This window comes from Toxotes jaculatrix, chromosome 15, assembly GCF_017976425.1.
Source record: "Toxotes jaculatrix isolate fToxJac2 chromosome 15, fToxJac2.pri, whole genome shotgun sequence".
Classification (NCBI taxonomy): domain Eukaryota; kingdom Metazoa; phylum Chordata; class Actinopteri; family Toxotidae; genus Toxotes; species Toxotes jaculatrix.
Window position 1 is genome coordinate 5453652 of NC_054408.1, and position 13079 is coordinate 5466730.

The 13079-nt window shown below is 40.7% G+C and overlaps 1 protein-coding gene and 1 long non-coding RNA gene across 2 annotated transcripts in view; one reads left to right on the forward strand and one right to left on the reverse strand.

Moving 5' to 3' along the window:
- Positions 1-903: 903 nt before the first annotated feature.
- eaf2 (ELL associated factor 2) lies at positions 904-5117 on the reverse strand. Its single transcript, XM_041057074.1, has 6 exons — positions 4921-5117; positions 4380-4474; positions 4115-4251; positions 3525-3715; positions 3084-3305; positions 904-2779 (listed from the first exon to the last, which is right to left on the reverse strand). The coding sequence occupies exons 1-6, from the start codon at positions 5021-5023 to the stop codon at positions 2733-2735; spliced, it is 795 nt and encodes a 264-aa protein (XP_040913008.1). The 5' UTR covers positions 5024-5117; the 3' UTR covers positions 904-2732.
- A 3406-nt stretch (positions 5118-8523) lies between these two features.
- The window catches only part of LOC121194289, a 34084-nt gene continuing 29528 nt past the window's right edge, over positions 8524-13079 (forward strand). The window contains exon 1 of the long non-coding RNA XR_005895365.1: positions 8524-8731. This is a non-coding gene — a long non-coding RNA (uncharacterized LOC121194289). The remainder of the gene's footprint in view (positions 8732-13079) is intronic.

Below are 13079 nucleotides of genomic sequence, written 5' to 3' on the forward strand. Positions count from 1 at the left end.
TCTAATACTTTCCCTCAGCAAAGGGAGAATCTGAACAGTGCCTCATCAGAATCTGGTTGTATGTTAAATATAGTTAGTTAAAGTTCATAATTTGTTTTACAAAAACACATCTATACAATGTGAGACTCTCAATAGTGTATAAATAAAACTACTACCAGGAAGGGAGCCACGCCATTTGTGACAGTTTGTTGATTTTTTCTGGTGATCTGCATTTCTGCCTTTTTTATTGCAACACCAGTCATTTGACACCACACGAAACTCTTGCTTTGGACTGCAAATAGGACCATACAGCGCCTTCCAATACGAAACCATCCAGCGTATCAACACAAGTTACTGCACAGTCTCAGAGTCTATCAAGGTCGAATCACCACCTTTCTCAAATGGCCTTCACAAAAAGAAGCTTCACAAGTGCGATTGCAGTTGTTGCATAAGAGCATATAGGTGTTTGTAGTGTTTCTTCACAGCTCAGTAAATCAAAACCCAGGCACTGTTGCTTCTGTTAAATGGGACAAAGAAAATAGCTCATGTGTTGAACAATGAAAGTTTTCAGAGTGCTTTCAGACATTAAACTGCGTATCCAACAATTTCCTTGTCTTTTTGTCTGTGAGCTGAATAGGAATGAGGACAGCTCACAGGATATACAGGATATCCTGCTGTAACACAAAGAGACCTCTGTGTCACCATGACGACAAGTGGCAGCAGATTTTCTTCTAATGTTTATTAGAAACTGAAAATTTCTCACTTAAGCACCTGCAGTTTTCACAGGGGTCAGGCTAGTTGAAAAGAAAAATGTGAGCAATCCGTCATTTTGGAAGATGTTACCTGATCTTTAAATTCTCCACACGATGGCTTTCACTTAATCATTTCTGGAATAATCAAATAAAACTGATACAAAAGCTCAAAAACAATTAAAATCTTTATTCTTCTACAAACAAATTACTTTCAAATAGTTTTACAAATGATGCTGAGAAGCCACCGCTCTCTCACTCTCTCACCGGATCCGTCGGCTGGCTGCAACGTAAACAGCAGCTTCCTGTTTGCTGAGACAGCTCAGCAGTGATATGGGGCTTGTGACAAAACATGAAGACTACATATGTTACGACTGGCAAAGACAAATAACAAAAGGCACATGAAGTTCTGTAAGACTCTGAGATCTGAGGTGCGGTATCAAAGCATCTGGCTTGTTTCGCAGTATAGTTCACACTAACTCACACTCCCAATCGCTTGGCTATTAAAATATATATTAAATATATTAAGCAATTCACCATTGGTCGAGTATATTTTGAAACATAAATAATTAGATTCAAGTATTGCAGGTTTAAAGCTACAAAGCACGACCCTAACTGAGTCAACTGAGCCCTAGTGCACTATTTAGCCATGAATCAGACCAACTTCTGTACTGAAATATCAATAAACAGGGCGTGGGAGACATCTTAATTCTGCAGTAATCAATATTTCATATAAACAATGAATAAAAGGACTAGATGAAATGAAAAAGGAGTCCCCTGAACTTATGAAGCCACAGATAATTATCACCAGCCTCTCCTCTTAAGCTCTAGAGGGCGTCGAACCATTTATCAGCTCACTGTTTTGGTTTTCTGGCCGACAAACTGCGCTGACAGAAAACCTGTTTCCAGTCGCAGCCGACAGCTGTTTTCTGCCACAGAGCTCTGATAGATTCAATGTACACCACCAGCCTAGGGTCAAACAGCACACAGACTAAGTTAGCAATTATGTGGTGAACATACTGGAGCATCTAGCAGCTAAAGAACCAGATATATGTCTGAAGGGGTTGGTGAAGACCAAAACAGAATGAAAAAAAAAGTGAATATCGGACATGAAATACAACTGCAAATACAATACAAATGAATGGTGATGTTGATTCAGGACTTCTGGATGTGTAAATAAGCTACTGCTCGCTCCACTTTCTCAATAACAAATGTCTCAGGTGATAATATACTAATGTTATGTTTCCAGCTTGTTCCACTGCCTGAAAAGTGCCAATAATAATAATAATAATAATAATAACAGAAGAAACTTTAAATGAGTGGATTTTTGTTGTCCTGCAGCTGTCTTTCACTTATCCAAAGCTAAACGCTCTACAGTTCATTTTATAATCACTCTATAAGACAAAAGCACTCTGTCACATCTGGCTCAACCTAAAAGAAAAAAAAAGTCATTTCTGTTATTACAGTTCGTCTCCAATCAAAAACTAATGCAGCTGAGACTCTTGAAAATGAACTGAAGCTATTGGCCAACATCTGACCTAGGCACAATAATATAATATTACTAAGCTGAAACACAGAAACTGCAGTGGTGGTTTAAGACGACATTCATCTACACTACGAGAGCATTGCTGTCGTTCTGCCTCTGATATGCTTGGTCAGTTTAACCACACATCTACATCCACTGAGATGAAACATTATGCATAGTTTACTGCTTCTCTTACACCAACCACATCACGTCTCTCTCTGAACTAAGGCATCTCTTCAACACATAGTCGTCACATACAAAAAAAAAAATACAGCTCATGAAGCAATAAATGAGACGTAAAATTTGAAGTTTGTTGGCAAAGAAGCAACAAATTATATTTGCTAGCAGAATTGTGGATATGTAGAGAAGACAGTCCTATGTTAAAGGAAGCAAGACACTGACTAGTCTGTGTCTGGGTCCTTTACACCTCACTGAAAATCTCCCTGGTGTCCACAGGAAGGCAGATGTCCTCCTGTTGCTCAGTCATCACTTTCACTGCCTGATTCACTCAGTTGGAGGTCATTCTCTGCAACACAAACAAACAAACAAACAAACAAACAAACAATGAGTTTTACAGACTAGTTACCTGCATGCATCTATAAAACGTGTACCTGAGTCCTTTTTTGTGTTTTATTTCACAAATTTCACACACAGTAACTTTAGAAGATTTAACCGTCAAAATTAAACAACAGACAAAAATAATGAATAATCATATGAACAGGAGCAACTTGCTGGTATCAGCTTATATGCAAAAATAAGAAAATGTTGAGAGCTCAAAAAGAAGATAAGCTCTGTGACATACTAAAGAGGGAGCCAAGAGGACTACTCACTGAGTGTGTTCATGAGCCCTCCACTTTCCTGCTGCCGACTGCTGGTGTTGATGATAGGCATGCTGTGGTTGGCCGGGGCCGAGGGCGGCGCAGGGGTCCGTTCATCTTCTGAGTCACTGCTGCTGGAGCTGTCATCGCTGCTGGAGGACGAGGAGCTGTTGGAGTCTGAGGAGCTGTCGCTGGTGCTCAGCTGGTCCATGACCTGCGCCTCCGCCATCAGTTCTGAACACAGTGGCACAAGCAAAGATGAAGAAATGTGCGATAATTATCCTCATTTATGGAAAAGAGCACACACAGAATAAAAAGCTAGCTGTCAAACATGATTACTGATGTACTCTAAGCTACCTAACAATTTCATCTTGATGCTAAGGTGCTCAACTAAAATCAAATGTCAATTAATAGTCAGTACAGTTGAAGACACTGTGCCTGACACCATGTTACCTCTTTCAATGTCGTCCATGGGGGATGCTGGAGATGTCTTCTCTTTGGGAGGAGAACTCTTAGAGCTGGCTGAGGTCTTGTTACTGTTGCTGCTACTGCTGCTGCTGCTGTTGTGGTTACTCTTCATCTGCTGGCTCAGGCGGCTGGTCTGCTGTTCCAGGCGAGAATGGATCTTGCTGCTGCCCTCAGCTCTGGGAATACAGGTGTACAGTTCAAACAAAAACATGCTGCTATCAAAATGGTGCTAAGAACCAGTGTACCATTCTATCAACTGCATTTATGTGAATATATTTGAGAGGGCATGACAAGATCACACAAGCTAATCCAGCATCAGTAACGCTCACTCATCAGGGCATTTTGCTGCTGCCTGTTTTTATCTTTTTCGACGTTTCCTCTCAGCCAAGCTTAAAAACTGTTTTGCATTTGGCTTTCACTCAGCATATTTTATATCAGAAACTCATATTAAAACAAGTGAACAGATAAACAGGCATGCCACACACAATCACAGATGTTAAAATTGGGTGAAGGAATATGAAATTTAAAAAAAAAAAACAGTAGTAACATCATTTGTAAACAATTTTTCTACACACCTGGTCTTCTTCACAGCTATGTTGCTGTTGAGTTTTTCCAGTCTGTACTCTCCTGTGTCATGGTTCACAATGAGGATGCACTCTTTCATGTATGGCCTCTTGGATCCCTTGAAGACTGTTACTGGAGCACTTGAACCCTATAACACACAGAACACACAAGTTTGGAGCCAGGACTTTGAAAATACTGCAGTCACGACACTCATTCACTCAGTTAACTCAATGAAATGTGTTTGATGTTTGATGCTATGGAGCATCAAACACTGACCTCTAAATTGGGTAAAGTAATAGTGACTTGCTCTCCTTTGCCCACTTCAAGCTCCCCTTCACATGTTGTATCAATTGAGGCTGGTTTGAAGTCATCTGGGAAATAAAGGGGAAGAAAATGAAGCACATTATACACGTTTAAATATATGCCATATAGTGAAAGTTAACCACAGCAGTGCTTGATCCAATACTGTATTGGCAAACACTATCCAGGCGATTGGTGCCTTAGTGCTGCAGTTACCCACCGGTACCACCAGATGGCGGTAGTGTACAGATTGACGCAATGCTAACATTAGCTTACATATTGACAGCTGTGGCATCAATGTTCAGTTGCAGTTGAAAGTTAGCAAACTTAAGAAGACATCATAGAACATAGAGAACTGTTACCTTACTAAAAGGTACCAACAGCAGGCGGATACAAAAGGACTGACGACGCGGCTAAAACAGCTGCCTTCGGATTTCTAGCTAACAAGCTAACTAGCGTGCTACTGTTAGCTTCTACAAAAGCCAGACACCACCAACTGATTCAAAACCCCACTTACATCGCACTGTATGGTAGGCACTTCTAGGGTGTTTCTCAAACGTCTCTCCCAGATTCAGTACATGTTCTTGATTGTCAAAGTTGGAGTACGCTGTCCCATTCATTCTGAGACTTTCATGAGCTTTAAACTTTCTGCTGTTCTGTTTTATCCGATAACCATATACGGCAGAGGTTTGACCACCTCGTTGGTACCGTTTAGTCCCGCCTCCTCTTCCTTATGATTGGTCAGCGAACTGCTCCCTTGTCTGATTGGTTCAGCGTCTCTCAATCAAGATTTTGTAATGACAGGGCAGCTTCAGGGCAAATGTCACATGGTTTCTTCGTCCTTCTTTTTATTTTTTTATTTTATTTTATTTTATTTTATTTTATTTTATTTTATTTTATTTTATTTTATTTTTTTTTATCACCACTCGTGTATTATGTTGTGTTCTTGTTTTGCGACTTATGTGCTATGTACTATTGTTTGAATAAAGTTGTGTAAAAAAAAAAGGGCAAAATTTTACTGTTATGAGCGTCTCAAATGTGAATATTTACTGGTTTAGTCAGTTTTCTACTCACAGATCTTAAAGGTACATTTTGACACGGTACATGAGATAGAGGATGGTAAACCTGTCATTGCTCATATTGTACTTGCAAATTTCTAAAAAAAAAAAAAAAAAAACCAAAAAAAAACTACAATTAAGAAATCTCTGTATACCCAAATGATATGGAGTAAACTTGGCTTTTTGGGCCCCTGGGGGTCTGGTGCTTCAGAGCAGTTGCCCACTTTGTAATTAGTCTTTTATGACATGTGCTGTTTGATGGGAAGAGTTGTCCTGTACAACCACTTTATGTTAATGATTTGATCCAGATGTTTGCATGCTTATCTGAAAGAAAAAAATAATAATTTCATTATTTATTGTTGCACAATGATATGCAATGTTAGACAGACTCAATCAAATGTGAACAAGCATGGACGCTTTGCTGTCTGTCTGTTGTCCTGTTACCCATAACTACTAATAATACAAATTAGAATCTCAGCCCACAGGCACCAAGACTGACAAACTACCGTAGAAAATTAGCCGCATCACAGGGCTGAGCTGTGAACCTAATTACTGAATTACTAGTACAGCTCAAACAAGCTGTGGAGGTCCTTAAGGTCTGGCAATGAGAGACTAATGAACTGGTCCAGTAACACTTACTGACTGCAGCGGATCTGAGCTCCATGAGTCTTGTGGCAGTGAAAATAATCTCTTTTCCTTTCTTTAAACTGTTAATGATTCCTAAGCCTTAAATTCCTGCCCTGTCCGCACTTTACTGAGGCCATATGCTCTGCTGCCTTCAAACATTAAAGGATCAACATCTGAGACAAGCAGAATGTCGAGATTACGCAAGCGTATAATCATCAGTTTCACAACAAGGTCTTCCTGCCTCCTATCACCTTACACTACATGAAGTGATGGTGGGTATGTGCATATGGACAGGAAGTGCGGTGGTCAGGTATGTGAGAAAAGTGGTTTAGGAAATGCGAGGAATAATCTGAAACAGAAAAAAACAACAGAGAGAAAAGATTGGCATTGAACAGACAGTGGGGAACTGAATTAACCTTTGACCTCTAGCTTATAGGGTAAGAATCAGAATAAAGTTCATCAGCTGGAAGAAAATTCTGAGTATAAAGATACAGGAGCAGTCTCAGATGGAGACAGCAGAGGCAAAAATAAAATATTTGGGGCATTAGTTGTGACTTCAAGTCGTTGTTTTTCCATTTGTTGTGTTAGAATCCCATTTCTAAGATTCCACTGCCATGTTTGAAACACAACAAAGACGGATTGCAAAAGGACAGGAATCCTGTTTCACTGTGTCTGTATCTCATTTGAAAAGAAACCAGAGGGGGTCTGTTTCCATGGATGGAGGTAAACACTGGCCGTCCTCTGGTGATATCAGTTACTGTGGGGGTTGCCCTTGGATCATGGGAGGCAAGGTTTACTGTTTCCAAGCAACTATCCACAAATTCACAATACTGTGGTCGAGCCACAATAGAGAGTTCCCAGGTTGTGAGCCAGCAGCAGTGGTGACAGAGATGACCCCCCGAGTCTGCAGGGGGGGGGGGTAGGCTACGTACTCAGCCAAAGTAAACTATGCAGCCTGTTAGGTTGAAAATTTCACATTTTCAGTGTTTATGTGCCCAGTTTATGTGCCTATAACATTACAGCCTGCAGAGTAGTCTATAATATTGCTGTCTATATTAGACGCTGTAAAATCTTTATTTGATGATTGTGGCCTGCTTTCAGGAATGCACTGGCCCAATATGAAAAAACGTTGGCCATCTTATACCGCTGTGATCTATGTGAGACACTAATGTTTTTGCTTTAAGGTAAATCAAGTCATTATCTTTTCACAAAGGTACAGTTTGTTAAGCGAGTGTTAAATTGCACGTAGTCTAAAGTGCTCTTGTTACTATCAACACAATGTCATGAAGGATATGTTATGTACTAATCCGGATATGTACAGTGTAAATTCAATGTATTCTAACATTACGGTTCTACTTTCAGTCTCAGCTTTTTTAAACCATCAGTTTTTTTGTTGTTGTATTTAGTTTCTCACCCATCTTGTTTATTTCATGACTTCTGAGACCTGTTTACAGTGTACAGAGGTTTCTATGTCGTGTAGGAGGAAAAGAGGCAGGCAGCTGTCAGAGCACAGGCACATCAGGTTCAGATTTAACTCAGACTGAATGATGGAGAGTAAACACCACCTTGATCTGTCCTCTCTGCCTTTTGAGTTGTAGGGGTGGTGGGCTCAGGAGGGGGACATATGGGCCGAGTGTGGCCACAGCCAGCTTTTTTCATCTGGACCAATCAGAAGCAGAGTGAGAGCGTTGGTCGTATGGCTAGTGCTATGTTCACTTGCTGTCGGAAAAATGAGAGTCATAACATTAACGTCCCAAGAACAACCAACCAAGGACTAAAAATGTGTGGATTCCCATTACTGAACTTTATCTGTGACTACACAACACCAGCAGTTTCCCATTTGTGTGCTAACCTAACCACCTAACCATCAGTGCACATTGCAAAATTGGACACCTAAAACATGATAGGTGCCATTTCCAGTGTTTCTGGGCCTAAACATTTTACATATGCTGCAAATGCATTTAAACGTAGTCCTTGATAATCTTGGGTTATGAGTTGGTACAAAAGTCAAAGTTTTATGTAATGTTAAGAATAATTGCAAAAATGGAAGGTGTAACTTCTCATTACTTTTTGCTTTTATAAAATGAGCCCTTATAAGCCTTTATGGGGGCTCTGAGCCTTTGGTTTTTACTGACATTGCGAGTGTCACATATAACCCTAATCCTCTGTAAACACTGAATGAGAAAAACAAAGCATTCTTTCGTTCGTTTTCTTTCTTTCTATTTAAAGCACACCGATGCGTCGTTATTATCAGGCCATGAGGTCAAGAAAGAAGACGGACACCATTGATCCAAAATTGAGTGAGTGTTGATTTTACGAGCGGGACATGAACGCAGCACAGTTCCCAAGGAGAAACCCGCAAAGGAAAGAGGTCGGGTATCCGGGATCCTCCGGTAAAATCCCTCAAAACAGCACGAGGGGAGGACGGTCAGTAAATAAATGAGCGATCATTGCGTGAATTTATGGAAGTGTCGCTACCGTCCAGTCTGCACGGATCCCGGTCTGTAACTCAGTTCAGATCCTTCAATCTGAGGAGCTGTCAGGGTTCAACCTGCCGTCTGAATTTGAATCTGAAGCCCGACAGAAACGGGACATCTTCTCTCCGATGTGATGGAGGTGACAGCGCCCTGAAGGTAACCCTGAGTGACTACACAAGAGCGAATGACACAAATTGGATTTTGTTCCAGAATTAAAAAGGCAGATCACTGTGATGCCTGATTGATGTGGCCATTAATTCTGCCTCACCGGTCAATGTTGAAATTCACCTGAAGTGGTCCTGTGGGCATTTGTGTGTGTTTCTGGTCCTCGCCTGTGATTTTACACAGCTTAACGTTCCCTCCTTCCCAAATTACTATAGCCGTCTTCATATATAGACTGCATGCATCTCGATTAGGCTCCTGTCCTTTCACATTTTCACATAGTTTTTGACAAAACATTTTTATCATTCTGCAGCCTGTCATAGTTATAGTTCGTGTTTTCGCTGCTGATGTTTGAATAACTGGAAAGAAGCTGGGAACTGGTGTGGCCTTTATTAGAGCTGCAAATATCACAGTAATTTATTTATAATTTATTTAAGGAATTAATTAATCATTTTATCCATTTAAAGATTAAAAAAAGGCTCAACATCTTAAGAGAACCCAAAATGGAGTCTTCAGAGTTCTTATTTTGTCTGTTTTTGTTTTGAGATATGCTGGTCATACTGCTACTATATTGTCCTAGTATTGTATGTTAAATAATAAAATAATAAATATTTTATACATTTGCTTTGTCAGCCACTGCTTTTGTAGCTCAAGAATGAACTTTATTTCTCAATGTTTAAGCCAAAGGAGCAAGAAATCCTTGAAAACTATGGGAAAAATGAAAATTTTAACATTTACAGATCTCAAAGCTCTAGAACAGATATTAAGTGGAACTAGAGATGGAATTATTCTGCCAACCTCCAAATAAATAAATAAATAAATAAATAATGAAATGGGGAAAAGCAAATTGCCTCGTTTTAGAAACTTTGTCTGGCAAATATTCAGTATTCTAGTCTTTATAAAGCATTTAAATTGTCCAAATCCCCATTGATTAAATTTATTTTGATGGACTAGTTAGAACTGCTCTTCACTGTTTGGTTTCTGGCGTGCAAAGCTCCGGCTGCACCACAAATGGTGGTCTGACTCCAGCACTAAAGAACTTAACGTCATTACCTGAATCAGAGGAGGGAAACATCTGCCAGGCTGAACTCTCCTCACCTTTGGGAATTGTCCCGATAGCCCGAGCGCTGTCATCAGTGTCAAACAGTCCCATAGATGTTAGAGTTATTGTCTGTGGACGACAATAACTGTGGTGCGCACAGGTTTTTTTTTAATGGTCAGTGATCACAAACAGGTGTAAGATTTTTAAGCGAAACGCAGCTAATGGGATGTCTATTGGTACATAAGATGTAGATGGAAGGGAGGATTAGAAGCAGCGTTAGAAGGACGACTGTATTTGTCTTTATGTTCTGTTCCCTCTGTGTGATGCCATTTAGCTGGCTAAATGAAAAAATAAGGCAGTGCAGTTATTCCTTATTTCCCAAGGGAAGTCTCTGGAGATACTCCCGGGAGTCCTTCAGTGCAACATTTTTGGGATGACTGGGCTTCAGAAAGCAGGTGCATCCAAGCCATGACTGGAAATGCCTCTAGGGTTGATGGGAAAACTGGCTGACTTCCAGACTGCAATCTGATAATGTTAATGAATACAGGAAAACTGTGTTATGTGCACAAGCAGCAGATTCATTGTTTTCTAGGAATGGAAAATTCTGCATAATGGACCTTGGGCTTGCTACACATAAATAGTTGATGAAAACTGACTTAGTTGGAGTGTTTTTTTCTGAGATGACTGACTGGACACATGACTGGAAAACCATTTAAATTGTCATGGGTGCTCTCACAAAGGCACAGAACACGTATTAGTGCACTTTGAAACACGTTACTGCTTCGCTTGCATAATGTTTGACGTGTGGTTTTAAGCAGAAATGATTGGCTCATTAAGAGGAATCAGATTCTTGGGTCATGAATTATTTTGCTAGCAAAGTGAGTGTCCTTTCCATTTTCTTCTCTGTCATGTGTGAAGTAATTTAACAAAGGCCTCTTTTCCCCTGTTAATTCAAATGAACATTATCAGTGCACTGGAATTCAATGGATTCATGGACAAACAATTTCATACTATTTTCAGGGATATTTGCACATTGGTAACAGGCCTGTAGCTTGAGGTCATGTCCTCTGTATTGTCTATACAACCCGGATTGCTTTCACCGACCATTCATAAATCCATTTCTGAGTGTGTAAAGTCCTTCATATATGGAATGCGTGATGTTGGGGAATTTGGACTCATGACCTCGGTATTTCTAGAATCCAAGCTACAGCCTTGAGTGGTGATGTAGTAGAAAGACGTAATGCATGCTTGAATGTTTGCAGAAATATGTGTGCACATCTGACATCAACTCCCCTCTCACTTTGTTAGTGAACGTTACAGTGTGAGAACCCACAACATACAAGCACATAGATTTCCCTCCAGAGTGTTGCTTTCTTGCTCCCTGCCTGATCTCTACATGGATTTAATCAGAGAGGTGATGTGATAAAAGGTCAAGCAGGCAGTGGACCTGCAGACTCTTACAGCTTCCTGCTAGCCACACACACACACACACGCAATCACACACACACGCACACACACACACACACACACACACACAGCCATTTTAAACAGGAATCAATAAGACTAGATTTAATAAGACAGGTTGATCTGTCAGGCTAAGCCAGCAGAAGTGCGTGGCAGGTATACTAAGGTCACCGGGTCCCTCTGGTGCTAATGTTTGTAGCCTACACTTGTCACAGGCGTCGTAATGTACTGGTTTGGTTTTGGAGCAAGATCAGCTTGGCTGGACAGAATATAATTACCTTCCATTAACTTATTGGTGGAGTTCAGGTGTGTTTTGTAGTACATTGACTTCTAATTACTCAGAGCCTTAGTAATTGTCATTACTGTGCTCATTAAAGGATTCAGGTTATATGTTATGAACTGCTATTTGCGCAGTATGCAAATGACCAGAAATTGACACTGCTTTGTGTGACTACACTGTAGATTTAAATATGATTATTGTTGTATAGATTTCTGTGAATTACTTTACAAAATTAGGAATGAACTTTCACGCTCATCATGGTCAATTGGTCAACTGATATTTTCATCCAGGGGTACATGATGGTGGTGCAGTGGTTATGTCTGAGTGAACAGATTGTGTCTCTACCCTGTCTCCCAGTTTAAGGTTGGATAGGCTTCAGATGCCATGACCATCCACACTATAAGCAGGTACACTGTAGATAATGGATGGATGATTTCATCCATAATACCCAGCCCTATCATGCAGAGTAAAACCATTTCCAGCAGTTTTTGTTGACTTGAGTCCGTTACACTGCAGACTCCTCACAAATGCATTTTCAAGCTGCCAATTTTTCCTTTTTACGGTGAAGAGACACTCGGCCTTGATGAGAGGAACGCCATCTTGATTCAAGAGCACAGTGGATACAGATTCATGTTTAAAAAAAAAACAACCGAACTGAAACTCTCCCAAATGATGCACTGGAAAAGATGTCTCTGATGTTGAGGTTGTTGATGGCATCTCATTTCGAGATTTATATTTTGGAATTTGAGGCAAAAACCGTGGAATATGCTGGTGACGTTGGGTTTGAGGAAGCCAAACATCGTCTAACCTCATACACTGAACCCCACTGTCCCCTGAGAAACTCCTTTGTTCTCGTGTCCTGCCTGCAGGATAAACTGTAACTCATCCCCTCGTGTCCTGTTAGAACATCAGTCACAGCTGCATGCACAGCCACATGAAGGCAGCATGACTGACGGTGTGTGTGTGTGAGTGTGTTGCCCATCCTCCCCCTTTTCTCAGAAAACACAATCAACAAAGGGCATTGTGGCTGGATGACAGTCTAGAGCCCCTATCCCAGTTATGGACAACCACTAATTACCTCTGGAGTGATTAAGAATCAAGCAGCTGTGGCAACAATAAACTGCTTCAGAGAGACCATTGAGGAATGCTGCTGCTGGAGGTGAAACAGTTAATTACACCCTTTTATGCTGCATGTGCACACTGTCAAAATATGGCTGCCGACCCTTGGTTGAAAGTGAGAGCGATCTATCCCCATCGAACAGTTTAGAGCGATGCAGTGCAGCTTGGGTCATGCAGAGCTACTTGTTGTGTCCTTACTGAGGGAAAGCGAAGGCTGCAGTGAAAAAGAAAACAGTTTTTAAGAGGCAGACTGGAGAGCAGGAAGGTCACTTGATAAAATGCTAATACAAGCGTTTAGCATCCATGGTCTGTCAGTCTGATGACGCCGGCTGGGCTGAGAGATCTCTTCAAATAAACACACATACAACTCACACACACGCTGCAGCTTAAGAAAAAACCAAACAGTGCTCTGAAGGACGTGGATAGTGTATCAGAGTCCTCCACAAA